This window comes from Cetorhinus maximus, chromosome 5 (genome assembly GCF_964194155.1).
Source record: "Cetorhinus maximus chromosome 5, sCetMax3.hap1.1, whole genome shotgun sequence".
In the NCBI taxonomy this organism is placed as follows: domain Eukaryota; kingdom Metazoa; phylum Chordata; class Chondrichthyes; order Lamniformes; family Cetorhinidae; genus Cetorhinus; species Cetorhinus maximus.
The window spans coordinates 18,067,245-18,080,041 of record NC_135883.1 but is presented as its reverse complement, the minus strand read 5'-3'; the positions used below and the strand labels follow the sequence as shown (position 1 = coordinate 18,080,041).

General features: G+C 39.2%; 1 protein-coding gene across 6 annotated transcripts in view; it reads right to left on the bottom strand.

Moving 5' to 3' along the window:
• The window catches only part of klhl29 (kelch like family member 29), a 529,985-nt gene that overhangs the window by 107,631 nt on the left and 409,557 nt on the right, over window positions 1-12,797 (bottom strand). For all 6 annotated transcript variants that reach the window (XM_078541558.1, XM_078541553.1, XM_078541555.1 and 3 more), the window contains one exon: window positions 5,912-6,108. In XM_078541558.1, the coding sequence (XP_078397684.1) occupies window positions 5,912-6,108 (197 nt within the window). The remainder of the gene's footprint in view (window positions 1-5,911; window positions 6,109-12,797) is intronic.

Sequence of the window (12,797 nt, the reverse complement as noted above, 5' to 3'; positions counted from 1 at the left end):
AATCACAGAAGGCTAGTATGCAGGTACAACAAGTAATTAGGAAAGCTAATAGAATTATCATTTATTGCGAAGGGAATTGAATACAAAAGTAGGGAGGTTATACTTCAATTATACAGGGCATTGGTGAGACCACATCTGGAGTACTGTGTATAGCATTGGTCTCCTTATTTAAGGAAGGATGTAAATGCACTGGAAGGAGTTCAGAGAAGGTTTACTAAATTAATACCTGGATTGGGTGGGTTGTCTTATGAGGAAAGGTTGGACAGGCTAGCCTTGTATCCGCCGGAGTTTAGAAGAGTAAGAGGCATCTTGATTGAAACATATAAGATCCTGAGGGGTTCTTGACAAGGATGATGTGGGGAGAATGTTTCCTCTTGTGGGAGAATCTACTACTAGGGGCTGCTGTTTAAAAATAAGGGGTCACCAATTTAGGACAGAGATGAGGAGAATTTTTTTTCTCTCAGAGGGCTGAGTGTCTTTGGAATTCTTCCTCAAAAGATGGTAGAAGCAGAGTCTTTGAATATTTTTAAGAGGCACATGGATTCTTGATAAGCAAGGGGGTGAAAGATTATCAAGAGTAGATGGGAATGTGGAGTTGAGGTTACAATCAGATCAGCCATGATCTTACTGAATGGTGGAGCAGGCTCGAAGGGCCAAGTGGCCTACTCCTGCTCCTAATTCATATATTCGTCTGTTCTAGCTCAAAAAATGATGGTTTTGATTGTTGGAGGCCAATCAGCTCAGCCTCTAGGACGTTGCTGCAGGAGTTCCTCAGGGCAGTGTCCTGGCTACCTTCAACTGCTTCAACAGTGAACTTCCTCCATCATAAGGTCAGAGGTGGGGATGTTCACTGGTGATTGCAAAATGTTCAGTACCATTCACCATTCCTCAGATACTGAAGCAGTCCGTTTTCATATGCAGCAAGACCTGGACAACATTCAGGCTCGTACTGATAAGTGGCAAGTAACATCCATGCCATGAAAGTGCCAGAAAATGATGATCTCCAACAAGGAAGTGTCTAACCACCTCACTTATACGTTTAACAGCATTACCATCATACTGTGGGTACAAGAGTAGGTCAGAGGATGGGAATTCCCAAAGCTTTTCCACTATCTATAAGCCACAAGTCAGGAGTGTGATGAAATATTCTCCACATGTCTGGATGTGTGTAGCTCCAACTACACTCAAGAAGCCAGACACCACCCAGGACCTTTATTGGCATCTCATCCACCATCTTAAACTTTCATTCCTTGCACTATTCAGGCCATGTGGATGCAGTATGTACTATTTAGAAGGTGCACTGCAGCAACTCGCCAAGCCTCCTTGAACAGCACCTCTCAAACCCACAAATTCTACCATCTACAATAAGAAGGGTAGTAGGTGCAAGGGAACACCACCACCTCCAAGTTACTCTCCAAGTCACACACCACCTTGACTTGGAAATATTCCTTCACTGTAGCTAGATCAACTCCTGCAGCTCTCTACTCCACTGTTATCTCACAGACCATAGCAGTTCAGGAAGATGGTTCACCACTACCTTCTCTCATGAATGATCAGGAATGGGTAAAAATTGCTGGCCTTGCCAGTGACAAACCACAGCTCTGAATGTTTAAATAAAATAAAGCATGGAACACAGGCATTGATCTTTCTAAAAAAAAGTTACAACTCTAACCCAAAAGTTAGTAGCTTTTCTGATTCAGAATCTAAGGGCCATGAATTTGAGAGGCTATTACAACAATGAGTTGTTCACTTTGCAGGCCTTCCCTCTTCAGAAAAATCAGACAGCAATTGATTGTCAATGAAGTATAACAGATTGGTAATTGGTGTGCTTTCATTGTTTTCATAAGCAGCAGCTCAACTGTACAATTGTAACAGGCAGAATTTGTAACAAGCACACTGAGCAGACAACACCACCAACAACTTATATTTATATGATGCCTTTAGCGTAATAAAAAATCCTAAGATGCTTCACAGCATCATTTTGAAACGAAAGATGACACTGAGCCAGATAACAAGATATTAGGTCAGATGACCAAAAGCTTGGTCAAAGAGGTGGGGTTTTAAGGAGTACTGTATCTTAAAGGAGGAAAGCAAAGTGGAGAGCTGTAGGAAGGGAATTCCAGAGCTTAGGGCCCAGGCAACTGAAGGCTTTGCCACCAATGATGAAACGATTAAAATCGGTGATGCTTGAAGGGCCAAAATTAGATGAACACAGATATCTCAGAGGGTTGGGGGCTGGAAAAAATTACAGAGGTAGGGAGGAGAGGGCATGGAGGGATTTGAAAACAAGGATTATAATTTTAAAACCAAAATGTTGCTTGACTGGGAGCCAATGTTGCTCAGCAAGCAAAGTGGTGATAGGAGATTGGAACTTGGAGTGAGTTAGGACAGGGGCACCAGAGTTTTGGACAGTGGATGATGATGATAGAGGGTTGAATGTGGGAGGCCAACCAGACTGAGTTAGAATAGTCAAGGCTATAGATAACAAAGGCACGGATGAGGGTTTCAGGAGCAAATGAGCCGAGGCAGGGACAAAAGTGGGCAATGTTACTGAGGTGGAGTATTGCTGATCCTGCGATTCAGTGACCAGAAGCTCAGCTCGGAGTCAAATATGACACTAAGGTTGCAAGGGCTTTAATATTTTGTTTTCTACTGTGCTATTTACCACTGTGGTATCTGACACAGTCCAGCAAGTTGATCCAACATGTATCATTAAAACCTTTCACTGTTGCTCTGTTAGTGACTACCTTATCTTTGTTTTTTTTTGCCAGTTTGCACACCTCTCCATCTCTCTTAGAAAGAAACATAGAAAGAGGGAGACCATTTGGTCCATTATGTCCATGCCGGCTGAAAAAGTGTTATTCAGCCTAATCCCATTTTCAGCTTGTGGCCTGTAGCCCCATTGGTTACAGGGCATATCCAAATGTTTTTTAAATATAATGAGGTTTCTACTTTTGCCACCTTTTTCAGGGAGTGAGTTCCAGACCCCTGCCACCCTCTGACTGAAACAATTACTCCTCAACACTGCCTTAATCCTTCTACTAATGACTTTAAATCTATGCTCTCTGGTTATTGGTCTATCTGCTAACAGAAATCGGTCTTTCCTCTCTACTGTATCTGAACCCCTCAGAATTTTATACATGTCAATTGAATCTCCCCTCAGCATCCTCTGCTCTAAAGAAAACCACCCCAGCCTAACCAATCTTTCCTCAGAGCTAAAACTTCCCATTCCTGGCAACATCCTCGTAAACCTCCTCTGTATACTCTCCAGTGCGATCAAATTCTTCTTGTAATTCGTGTCTAGAACTGTAGTGTGGTGTAACGAGTGTTTTATCCATTTCCAGATTAACCTCCTTGCTCCTATACTTGGGACCACAGCTAGTGAAATATCCTGCATGCCTTCTTTAGCCACCTTATCTACCTGTCCAGCCACCTTCACAAATCTGTGGATATGCACTCCAATCTTTCTTTGTCCTTCTACACTTTTCAGAATCCATGCATTTTGTATTCTCTTGCTTTGTTTGTCCTCCCCAAATGTATTATCTCACACTTCTCCAGACTGAATTCCACTTGTCATTTTTCTTCCCACCTGACCAGTCCATTGATATCTTCCTACAGTCTACAGCGTTCTTCCTACCAACTACATGAGCAATTTTCATATCAATCGCAAACTCCTTAACCATGCATCTTACATTTAAATCTATATTACTGATAAATAAACAGCGGGAGTACTGAATCCTGCAGAACCCCACTGGAAACAGCCTTCCAGTCACAAAAACCTTGCCAACCATAAAGCTTTGCTTCCTGCCATTGAGCCAATTTTGGATCCAACTTGACACTTTCCCTTGAATCTCATGATTTTCTTGGGTCTCTTTAATTTTCTGACCAATTGCAGTTTGGGACCTTGCCAAAAGCCATGCTAAAATCCCTGTTGACTACATCAAACACATTACCCTCATCAACCTTCCTTGTTACCACCTCAAAAAATCCAATCAAACTAGCCATTGGGACCATCCCTTAACAAATCCATGCAAACTATTCTCAATTAATCTGTGCTGATTTACACGGTTTCTCAGAAATATTTCCAATAATTTGACCACCACTGAGATTAGGCAGACTGGCCTGTAATTACTTGGGCTATGCCTTCCTCCAGTTTTAAAGACAGTAACATATGAACATACAAATTAGAAGCAAGAATAAGCTATTTGGTCCCTCAAGCCTGCTCCGCCATTCAATAAGATTGTGGCTGATCTGATTGTGCCTCAACTCCACTTTCCTTCCTACCCCAATACACTTTGACTCCCTTGTCAATCACAAATCTATCTAATTCAGTCTTAAAAATATTCAGTGACCCAGCCTCCACCACTCTCTGAAGAAGGGGGTTCCACAGACTCATGACCCTCTGGAGAGAAAATTTCTCCTCAACTCCATCCTAAATGGGAGACCCCTTACTTTTAAACTATTTTAAACTAATTATTTAAACTATGCCCTCCAGCTATAGCCTCCCCCACAAGGGGAAACATCCTTTCAGCATCTACAATACAATATTAGCAGTCCTCTGGCACCATTCCGAAAAAGAATTGGAAAATGATGGTCAGAACTTCTGCTAATTCTTTCCTAGCTTGACTTACCAACCTGGGATACATTTCATCCAGGTCTAGTGATCATCCATTTTCAAAGATGCCAAACACCTAAACATTCCCTCCCTATCTAACATTTCACACTCTTCCTCTTAAGCTACAATATTTTCTTTGTCCCTCTCTTTTGTAAAAACAAGCGCAAAGTATTCATTAGGATCCTGCCTAGGGCCCCCGTCTCCTTACACAAGTTACCTTTTTCATCTCTGATTGTTCCTACCCTTTCCATAGTTATCCTCCTGCTTTTTACATAATAATAAACCATTCTTTGTGTTCTCCTTGACTTTATTTGCCAATATTTTTTCATGCCCTCTCTATTCTTTCCTAATTCCCTTTTTAATTTCACCCCTGCACTTTCCATACTCTTCTAGCTTTTCTACAGTAGTGAGCTTTTGGCATTCAACATAAGCTTTCTTTCCTACTCTGTATGCTCTTTGACATCGAGGGGCAACTGAATTTGGGAGTCACACCCTCTTTCTTTGCAGGAATATATTTGTTCTGAACCCTTATTAGCTTATCTTTGAATGCCTCCCAATAGTCTGACACTGACTTACCTTCATGTAGCTGTTTCCAGTGCACTTCTGTCAAAACACCTCTCAGCATAGTAAAATTGGTCTTTCCCTAGTTTAAAGCTTCTACTCTTGGTCTACCTTTACCTCATCCATAACTCCTCTTGAGGATCTTGAAACCTTACTTTGGAGGAACTGCAGTACTTCTCCCAAACAAACTATTGATGACGTCATGGACAAGCGGGAGTTTCTATTGGTCCGATATCCAAACCATATGCTTCCAGCAGAAAGCACTGGCTAGAGGTCTAAAACCAGAACCTGGGCCCATATTCCTTCCTTTAAACCAAGTGTGCAGAGGCTAATTATAGTAATTGAAATCTGGAAAGCGCTCTGCATCAACAAAAAACGGTTGAGGCTAGATGTCAAAACTGCCATTGATTACTGTTAGACAAGGGTATTAGGATTACAGAACCAAGGTGGGTAGATGGAATTCAGATACAGATCAGCCATGATCTAACTGAATGGCAGAACAGGATTGATAGCCTATTGCTTTTGTTATGTTCCTACGTAGTACCCCTGTCATGGGGCAGCAGGGTATATATTATTCAACTTGAACATCCGATGTGAACCTGGAACCATCTTAGTCAGCATGGTTCAGTTATTACTCAAAATTGTTGAGCCACAGCGACATGTAAAATTTTTGTATATTGCACAAAAATAATTACCGCATGTATTTATTTATGCACGTATGGTTAATTTACTTACCTAGAAATGAAACACAAACTTTGCAGAAAGTTCGGAACTGGAATTTACTGGCAGCTTCCAGCAGCGTTTTTGCATTTCCAGAATTGATGATGAGTGAACCAGTATAAACAAACTCCAGCAGCATTTCCAGTACATCTGCATTTATGTTGGAAATTGTCAGCTCCAGCTTCTCTCCATTCTTGTTGTCCTTTGAAGCCCTAACAACAGCAGGCAATAAATTAAAAATTAGATCGAAATCTAATTATTTTCATACTTCAACGAAAAGGTGGCTCCATTTATCACTCCACATACTTTGCACTAAAATGTTCTACTATGAGCTGAAAGAGAAAGAGTAAGCAATGCCCAGTGCAAAAAAAAAAATCATCGTGCAAAAAAGTTATTGAAAATAGAATGAGCCAACTTAAGGATGAAAGATGCAATAATTGCTCATAAACAGAAAGCAAAGCCCTAATGACACAGATTTGTAAACTGAGGAATTTGGATAGACAAAATGGTTAAAGCAGAAAGGCGGGGAAAAGGTCTAATTCTGCCACAGGAAGCCAGCAGCCATCCTTTAGGAGTTCCATGACTGTGGCCTAGGCTGTCTGTTAAACAGGTGTTCCCCTGTATAAAGCAGAACACAGATTTCAAACAGTCCTGTATCTTAAATATATATTTTGTCATGTTAATTTAGGAAGACAAAGTTTGACACCATACATACTTCGAAAGGATCTGTAAATAAAAATGATTAACCTTGTTAAAATAATGAAAAGTGGAAGCTGTTAACTTAAAGAAAAATGTGGTGTTAAGTGTCAATGTGCATCACACGAAAAGCCCTTCAACAATCTGCCAATATTTCATTTGCATAACTGGTTCTACATTTTCTCATTGCAACTATTCAATCACGTTTTGCTTCCAATTCCAATGGAAACTGTTGCCCAACTTTCACTTTCTCTATAATATTTTTGTGTACACCTAACTATTCAGAGTGTTACTGATTTTGGTATTATATTGAGATATAAGCAGCAGTGTTTAGATGAAGCTGGCAATGGCTCCATGAATATGAATGACATAAATATTTGGAACAAAAACTTCAATATGTATCATTACCATTTCCATACTACATCTGTATCTTAATTGTGAAATAAATGTAGAAATTACCCCAGCTTCTAATTTTTAAACATTATTCAACATCTTGTAAATTTAGAACAGATTTGACTATAGATAGAATTTATTGACTGTAAATTTCAAATATTTCTATAATTGCACTCTGTGTCACCTAGAAGTTATATCAGCTTAAAACACCCTCTCATTACTCCATGGTGACAAGGTAGGATAATAGTGTTGTTTTCAATAAAAAATAAGAATTCTCTTCAACAAATCTCAGTTTAGTCATAATGAACGGTATATTCGAGGATCGTCCATTCCTGATGAAAGTCAATGGACTTTTGGCTGGGCAGCTGAATCTCCTGCAGCGGGTCCCGCCATAACGGGACCGGAAAATCCCGGCCCAGGGATTTTAGTGCGCTGCTCCAGTCCAGCTCCTGGATCATCCAAACTTCCAGCTCTGGGCAATTAAAATAGCCTTTGAGAACCCCCAGCATTGGGCTACCATGGTGGAGCCATACACTGGTGGTATGGCCAGGTAATTTACAGTTTGAAGCTGTAAGTCTGATCAATCTGGCGCTGTTGGAGATGGGCAGCATCAAGGTAGCAATTGAATCAAAACATTTGTGAAGAAAGGGCAGGAGAAGGGGGAAACCATTTTCAGAGCAACACACATCTTAACTCTTCAGCCTGCACTCGAAGTCTCTGTGCATGTCAATTGGAAGGTTCTGGGAGCAAGCTGTAACTCTATCATTTTGAGTGCCCCACAGAAAGGAGGCAGGAGACTGGGAACAGCTCCTCCCAGCTCATTAGAATTACACCATCAGGTCTGTACTATTGCAGGGGCAAGGCAGACTCCACCATAAGGAATACCCTGGTGATCCAAGGACAACATTAAGGGGGTACAGACCTACTGATCTGAATCCCTGGCTTTTATCCCTGACTATTGCACATGGGAATCTGTATTCCATGCAGTGGGATGTTTTTCTTTATTCTTTCACAGGATGTGTATGTCGCTAGCTAGGCCAGAAGTTGTTATCTATCCCTAATTGCCCTTGAGAAGGTGGTAATGAGCTGCCTTTTTGAACTGCTGTAGCCTAATTGGTGTAGGTACATTCACAACTGTTAGGGAGTTCCAGGATTTTGACTCAATGGCAGTGAAGGAATGGTGATATATTTCCAAGTCAGGGTGGTGTGTGTCTTGTAGGGGAACTTGCAGATGGTGGTGTTCCCATGCAAGTGCTGTCTGCGTCCTTCTAGGTGACACAGGTCGTGGATTTGGAAGGTGCTGTCTAAGGAGGGTTGGTGAGTTCCTGCAGTGCATCTTGTAGATGATACACACTGCTGCCACTGAGCGTCAGTGGTGGAGGGAGTGAATGTTTAAGGTGGTGCCAATCAAGCAGCTGCTTTGTCTTAGATGGTGTGCAGCTTCATGAGTGTTGTTAGCAAATGGAGAGTATTCCATCACACTCCTGTGCCTTTTGGATGCAAATTAGCCTATTAAATTAAAATGAGGCAGGTTTTCTTCCCACTTCTTGTACATCACAGACAATATTTAAGCAACTCCAGGGCACTGAAGTATTAAGAAGTGCTATGGCTCTAAGTAAGCTTAAAACATTGCAAATATCAATGCCAATGGCAGTCACAACTTTAAATGGCCAGACATATTACCCATATACAAAGGGTGAATAAATTTGGATAAAATAATGTCAAAATAACCATGCAAGTGTGGCATGTTGTTGCACTTCTTAAGCTCTGCAAATGGAGTTTGATAAATGCATTTTATTTACGTTCCCCAATGTTCTCCTATCTTTTTTTAAGATGATGACTTATCTTAGATTAAAATAATACAGCTGCCAGCAGTCCTATATACCAGATATAGTCATCTGTTAAAGGGAGCTATACACCCAATGTTGGCATAGAGGGCATCAAAGCTGAACTTAACACTGTCCTTACCAGACAGCTACAAACATGTATTCACTGGTAAAATCCCTCTACTTCTTGTGTATCCCTCCTCCCTACCACTGAAGTTTTCAGCTGCTTAGGCTTTATTCTCTAGAATTCTCTCACTAAATCTATCTGTCCTTCAAGACCCTCCTTAAAATCCATGGTTGGGATTTTCGGCCCCGGTTGCAGGTGGGACCCACCACAGACGAGGTGGCGTTCCAGCCAGAAGTCCATTGACTTATGGCAGGGCCAGAAGATCATGCCGCAGGCGGGTGCGGAAGATCCCGCCGTATCTCTTTGACCAAGATTATAGCCCAGCTCTCATTATCTCCTACCTTGTCCATTTTCTTTGTGAAGCCTATCAGAATGTCTTTCTACACTAAAGATGGTAAACGAATGCAAACTGTCCACAGATTTGCAACATTACAAAGATTGTTAATTCCACCTCCATAACATAGCCCGACTTCGCCCTCTCCCTCAACTCATCTACTGGTGAAACACTTATCCCATGTCTTAATTACCTTTAGACTTTACTATTCCAATGCATTCTTGTCCGGCCTTCCATTTTCCATAAACTTGAGGATATTCAAACTCTGCCTGTGTCCTAGCTTATATCAAGGCCTGTTCATCCATTACTCTTGTGTTTGTTGACCTACATTGGCTCCCTCTTAAGTAATGTCTTCAAAATTCTCGTCCTTATTTTAAAATCCCTCCATAACCTTCCTCTTTCCCATCTTTGTAATCTCTTCCAACCCTATAATCTGCCAAGTTATCTGCGCTCTCAATTCTGACTTCTCTGGCCGCACCATTGGGAAATGTGTCTTTAGGTTCCAAGGCACTAAGTTCTGGCATTCCCTTCCTAAAGCTCTCAGCTACCTATCTTTCCATCTTTAAGAATTTTCCTAAAACCTACTGCTCCAACGAAGCTTTTGGTCATCTGCCCTATTACCTCTTATGTGGCCTGGTGCCAAATTTTGTTTGAAAATCCCCTGTGAAATATCTTGCAACATTTACTAGTTAAAGATGCTATATAAACACAAGTTGTTGTTTAACAAGAAACAGGAAGACTAAATTTTCTCCTTTTAAATTTAATTCACTCCTCACAAGCAATATAGAAGCCAATTGCATCATCCCTACTGATGCCTTGTTTAAGATCAGCTATCTCAATACAGAGAAAGGATCAAATTGGGACCATGAATTTTGCTAAATATAATAACATCTAAGAAATTTATACACATAGACCAGGCATGATACATAACCTTTAAAATAAATCAGGCAATACATAAGCATTTTAGGAGGAACACAGAAACTGCACAATTCAAATCCAAACTACACAGAAGTTAAACAAAATGTCCTTTGGAATTTAGGGCCTTGAGTTTTTAGCATCTCTGTTAACCCAAAGATTAAGGACAATATTTTAGATTTCTTAGTCCAAGCTAATTAGAAAGAAAGAAGACTAGCATTTATTTGTGCCTCAAATTCAGGATGTCCCAAAGCACTTTACAGCCAATGAAGTGCAGATTGATTATTTAGTTAGAAACGGTAAAGCCACAAAGATCTTTTTTATGTGATGACTTGATTAATAAGTAGAATGAAAATAAAGCATGGAATAAAATTTTAATTGATTATACATTAAAATTATGCCCAAACATTTGAGTTTGCTCAGTAATTGAATATAGCCCAGAAATTAATATGAACAGTATGAATGTTCAAGTACAGAACATGCTTATATCAAGTTGCTCTCTCTGCTATTTTAGTGGAGTTGTTAACCTGTTTATTTTAAATGGATCAATAGCAGGGAAATTTGATAAAGGCATGTCAAATATTTGAATGCTAATATTTTACGCAGTAGTCATCTTACAATCAGGATATTTTAACTGCTTGAAAGGTTATAGCAATATATCTGGATTGCACAAAGTACATTACACTGATAGCAATATAATGTTGCCATTATTTCAGAAATGTGAAAGATCTAGTAACTGAGAAGCACTGTAGCGATTAAATTATAAGTTTTTCATAACTTAAAATCAGCCTAAATGTATTTCACTAACTGTGAAATATTTATATCTGTATTTGTGTGAAGATAATAGAATCCAATTTTTCATGACTTAGACTGAAAAATTTTAATGAACTCTAAGAAACAAGGATTGTAAATGCTCTTTTTTATTCGTGTGTGCCACTATTGTTGTCAATGGTACATTAATATCAGGGTTTACACACATTTATATTAATTTTGTGCAATTTATTCCACTCTCATGAACCCATTTATATTATCCTCTTGATCATAAGGACAGAATATTCCAGTGGATAGATATCATCAATATCAATCAGAGCAGATGCTTATGCTAAGTGGAAAGAAATCTTTTCCTGCAACTTTTCTATCCTTTTTCTCCAGACTCATCTGAAACTGGTGAACTCACAATCTTGATTAAACTCAAGTATAACTATCAGTCAAGAATTTATGGCCAGAATTTTACATGGATTTCAGGGTTCCTGAACAGGAGGGATCTCCCCTCAGTCCGGAAAGGGCCATCAAGTGAAATACCGGTGGCAGTCGGAAGGTATCCTTAAGTGACCATTAATTGGCTACTTAAGGGCCTCGATTGTCTTGGAGGAGACTAAGCAGGCACAGAACTGCTGCCACAACACCTGATTTTACACTCACCTTGCCTGCCAGCAAGCTCATGAAGGGGGGTGGGGTGATATAAAATTCCACCCTATATCTTGAAGTAGAAAATGCAATAATTTTGTATTATAACCACCAGAAGTATTATACATATATATCTTCATTTTAAGATAAAATCATAACGGAGTAAATCTCGAGTAGTCGCCATTGAATTTCTAATACATCCTCAATTAATAGTGATTTTAACCCTTTGAGTACTGAATATTTTCAAAAATTCATTCATATTTTATAACATTTATAAAATGACATTTATAAAAACTGATTACCAGTTTCCAATGCCAAATATTATGGAAATGCAGAAACATGCAGAACCACAGATTTCTTCATAGTGAACACTTTCTGAATAAATATATATAAATGTATGTTAATTATCAAAGATTTGTGGTTAAAGCAGATGGAAACAGAAATAGAATTAGTAATGAAGACATCAGGAAGGAAGGAAGATGGGGTCAGTTCAGTTGTGGGAACACTGTGTAATAGGCAAAACATTCATTTGGACATGTAATAGGTCAACCAAATAACTTGCAGACAAGTACAACAATGACTAATCCACAAGGAAGGCCACATTAAAGGACTCCTAAATAGCATAAAACAAGTAAAACAATGGGAAGAGATGTGAAACAACAGCTGGAACGACAAACAATGTTGACTATTGTGGTCAATACTCCAATCCTGCAAATAAAGCCCAAGCCTGAGTATTGGTCCTTCAATAGAAAGGAAAGAAATTGTAAGCTGTATTGTGACATAAAATGCTATTTCAGGCCTCAAAGAGCTGTGTCCTGTGTGCAATATATAACTTATGCTGAACTATGATTTGAATAGCTTTAACATTTGAACTTACTAAATATTTGAGAATTTAAAAAAAAAATGATCACTGATTATCCCACTTATCATTATTGGGATACTTAAAATTTTCAAAAAATGATATAAATATGTTCAGCCTACATTCACAAATGTTAGCAATTATAAAGCAGAAACAATAGACTATTAAATTGGATTGCTAACATTTACTTTTTAAGCCTTAAAAAAGTCTTTAGTCTTTTAAAAGCACTCTAACCACGATCACACATTTTCAAACATCAGCACCTACAAAATAAAATATTTAATGGTGTTCAATATGAAACTTATAGAACCCATATGTTTACATTCTGCATTCAATTTATTTTC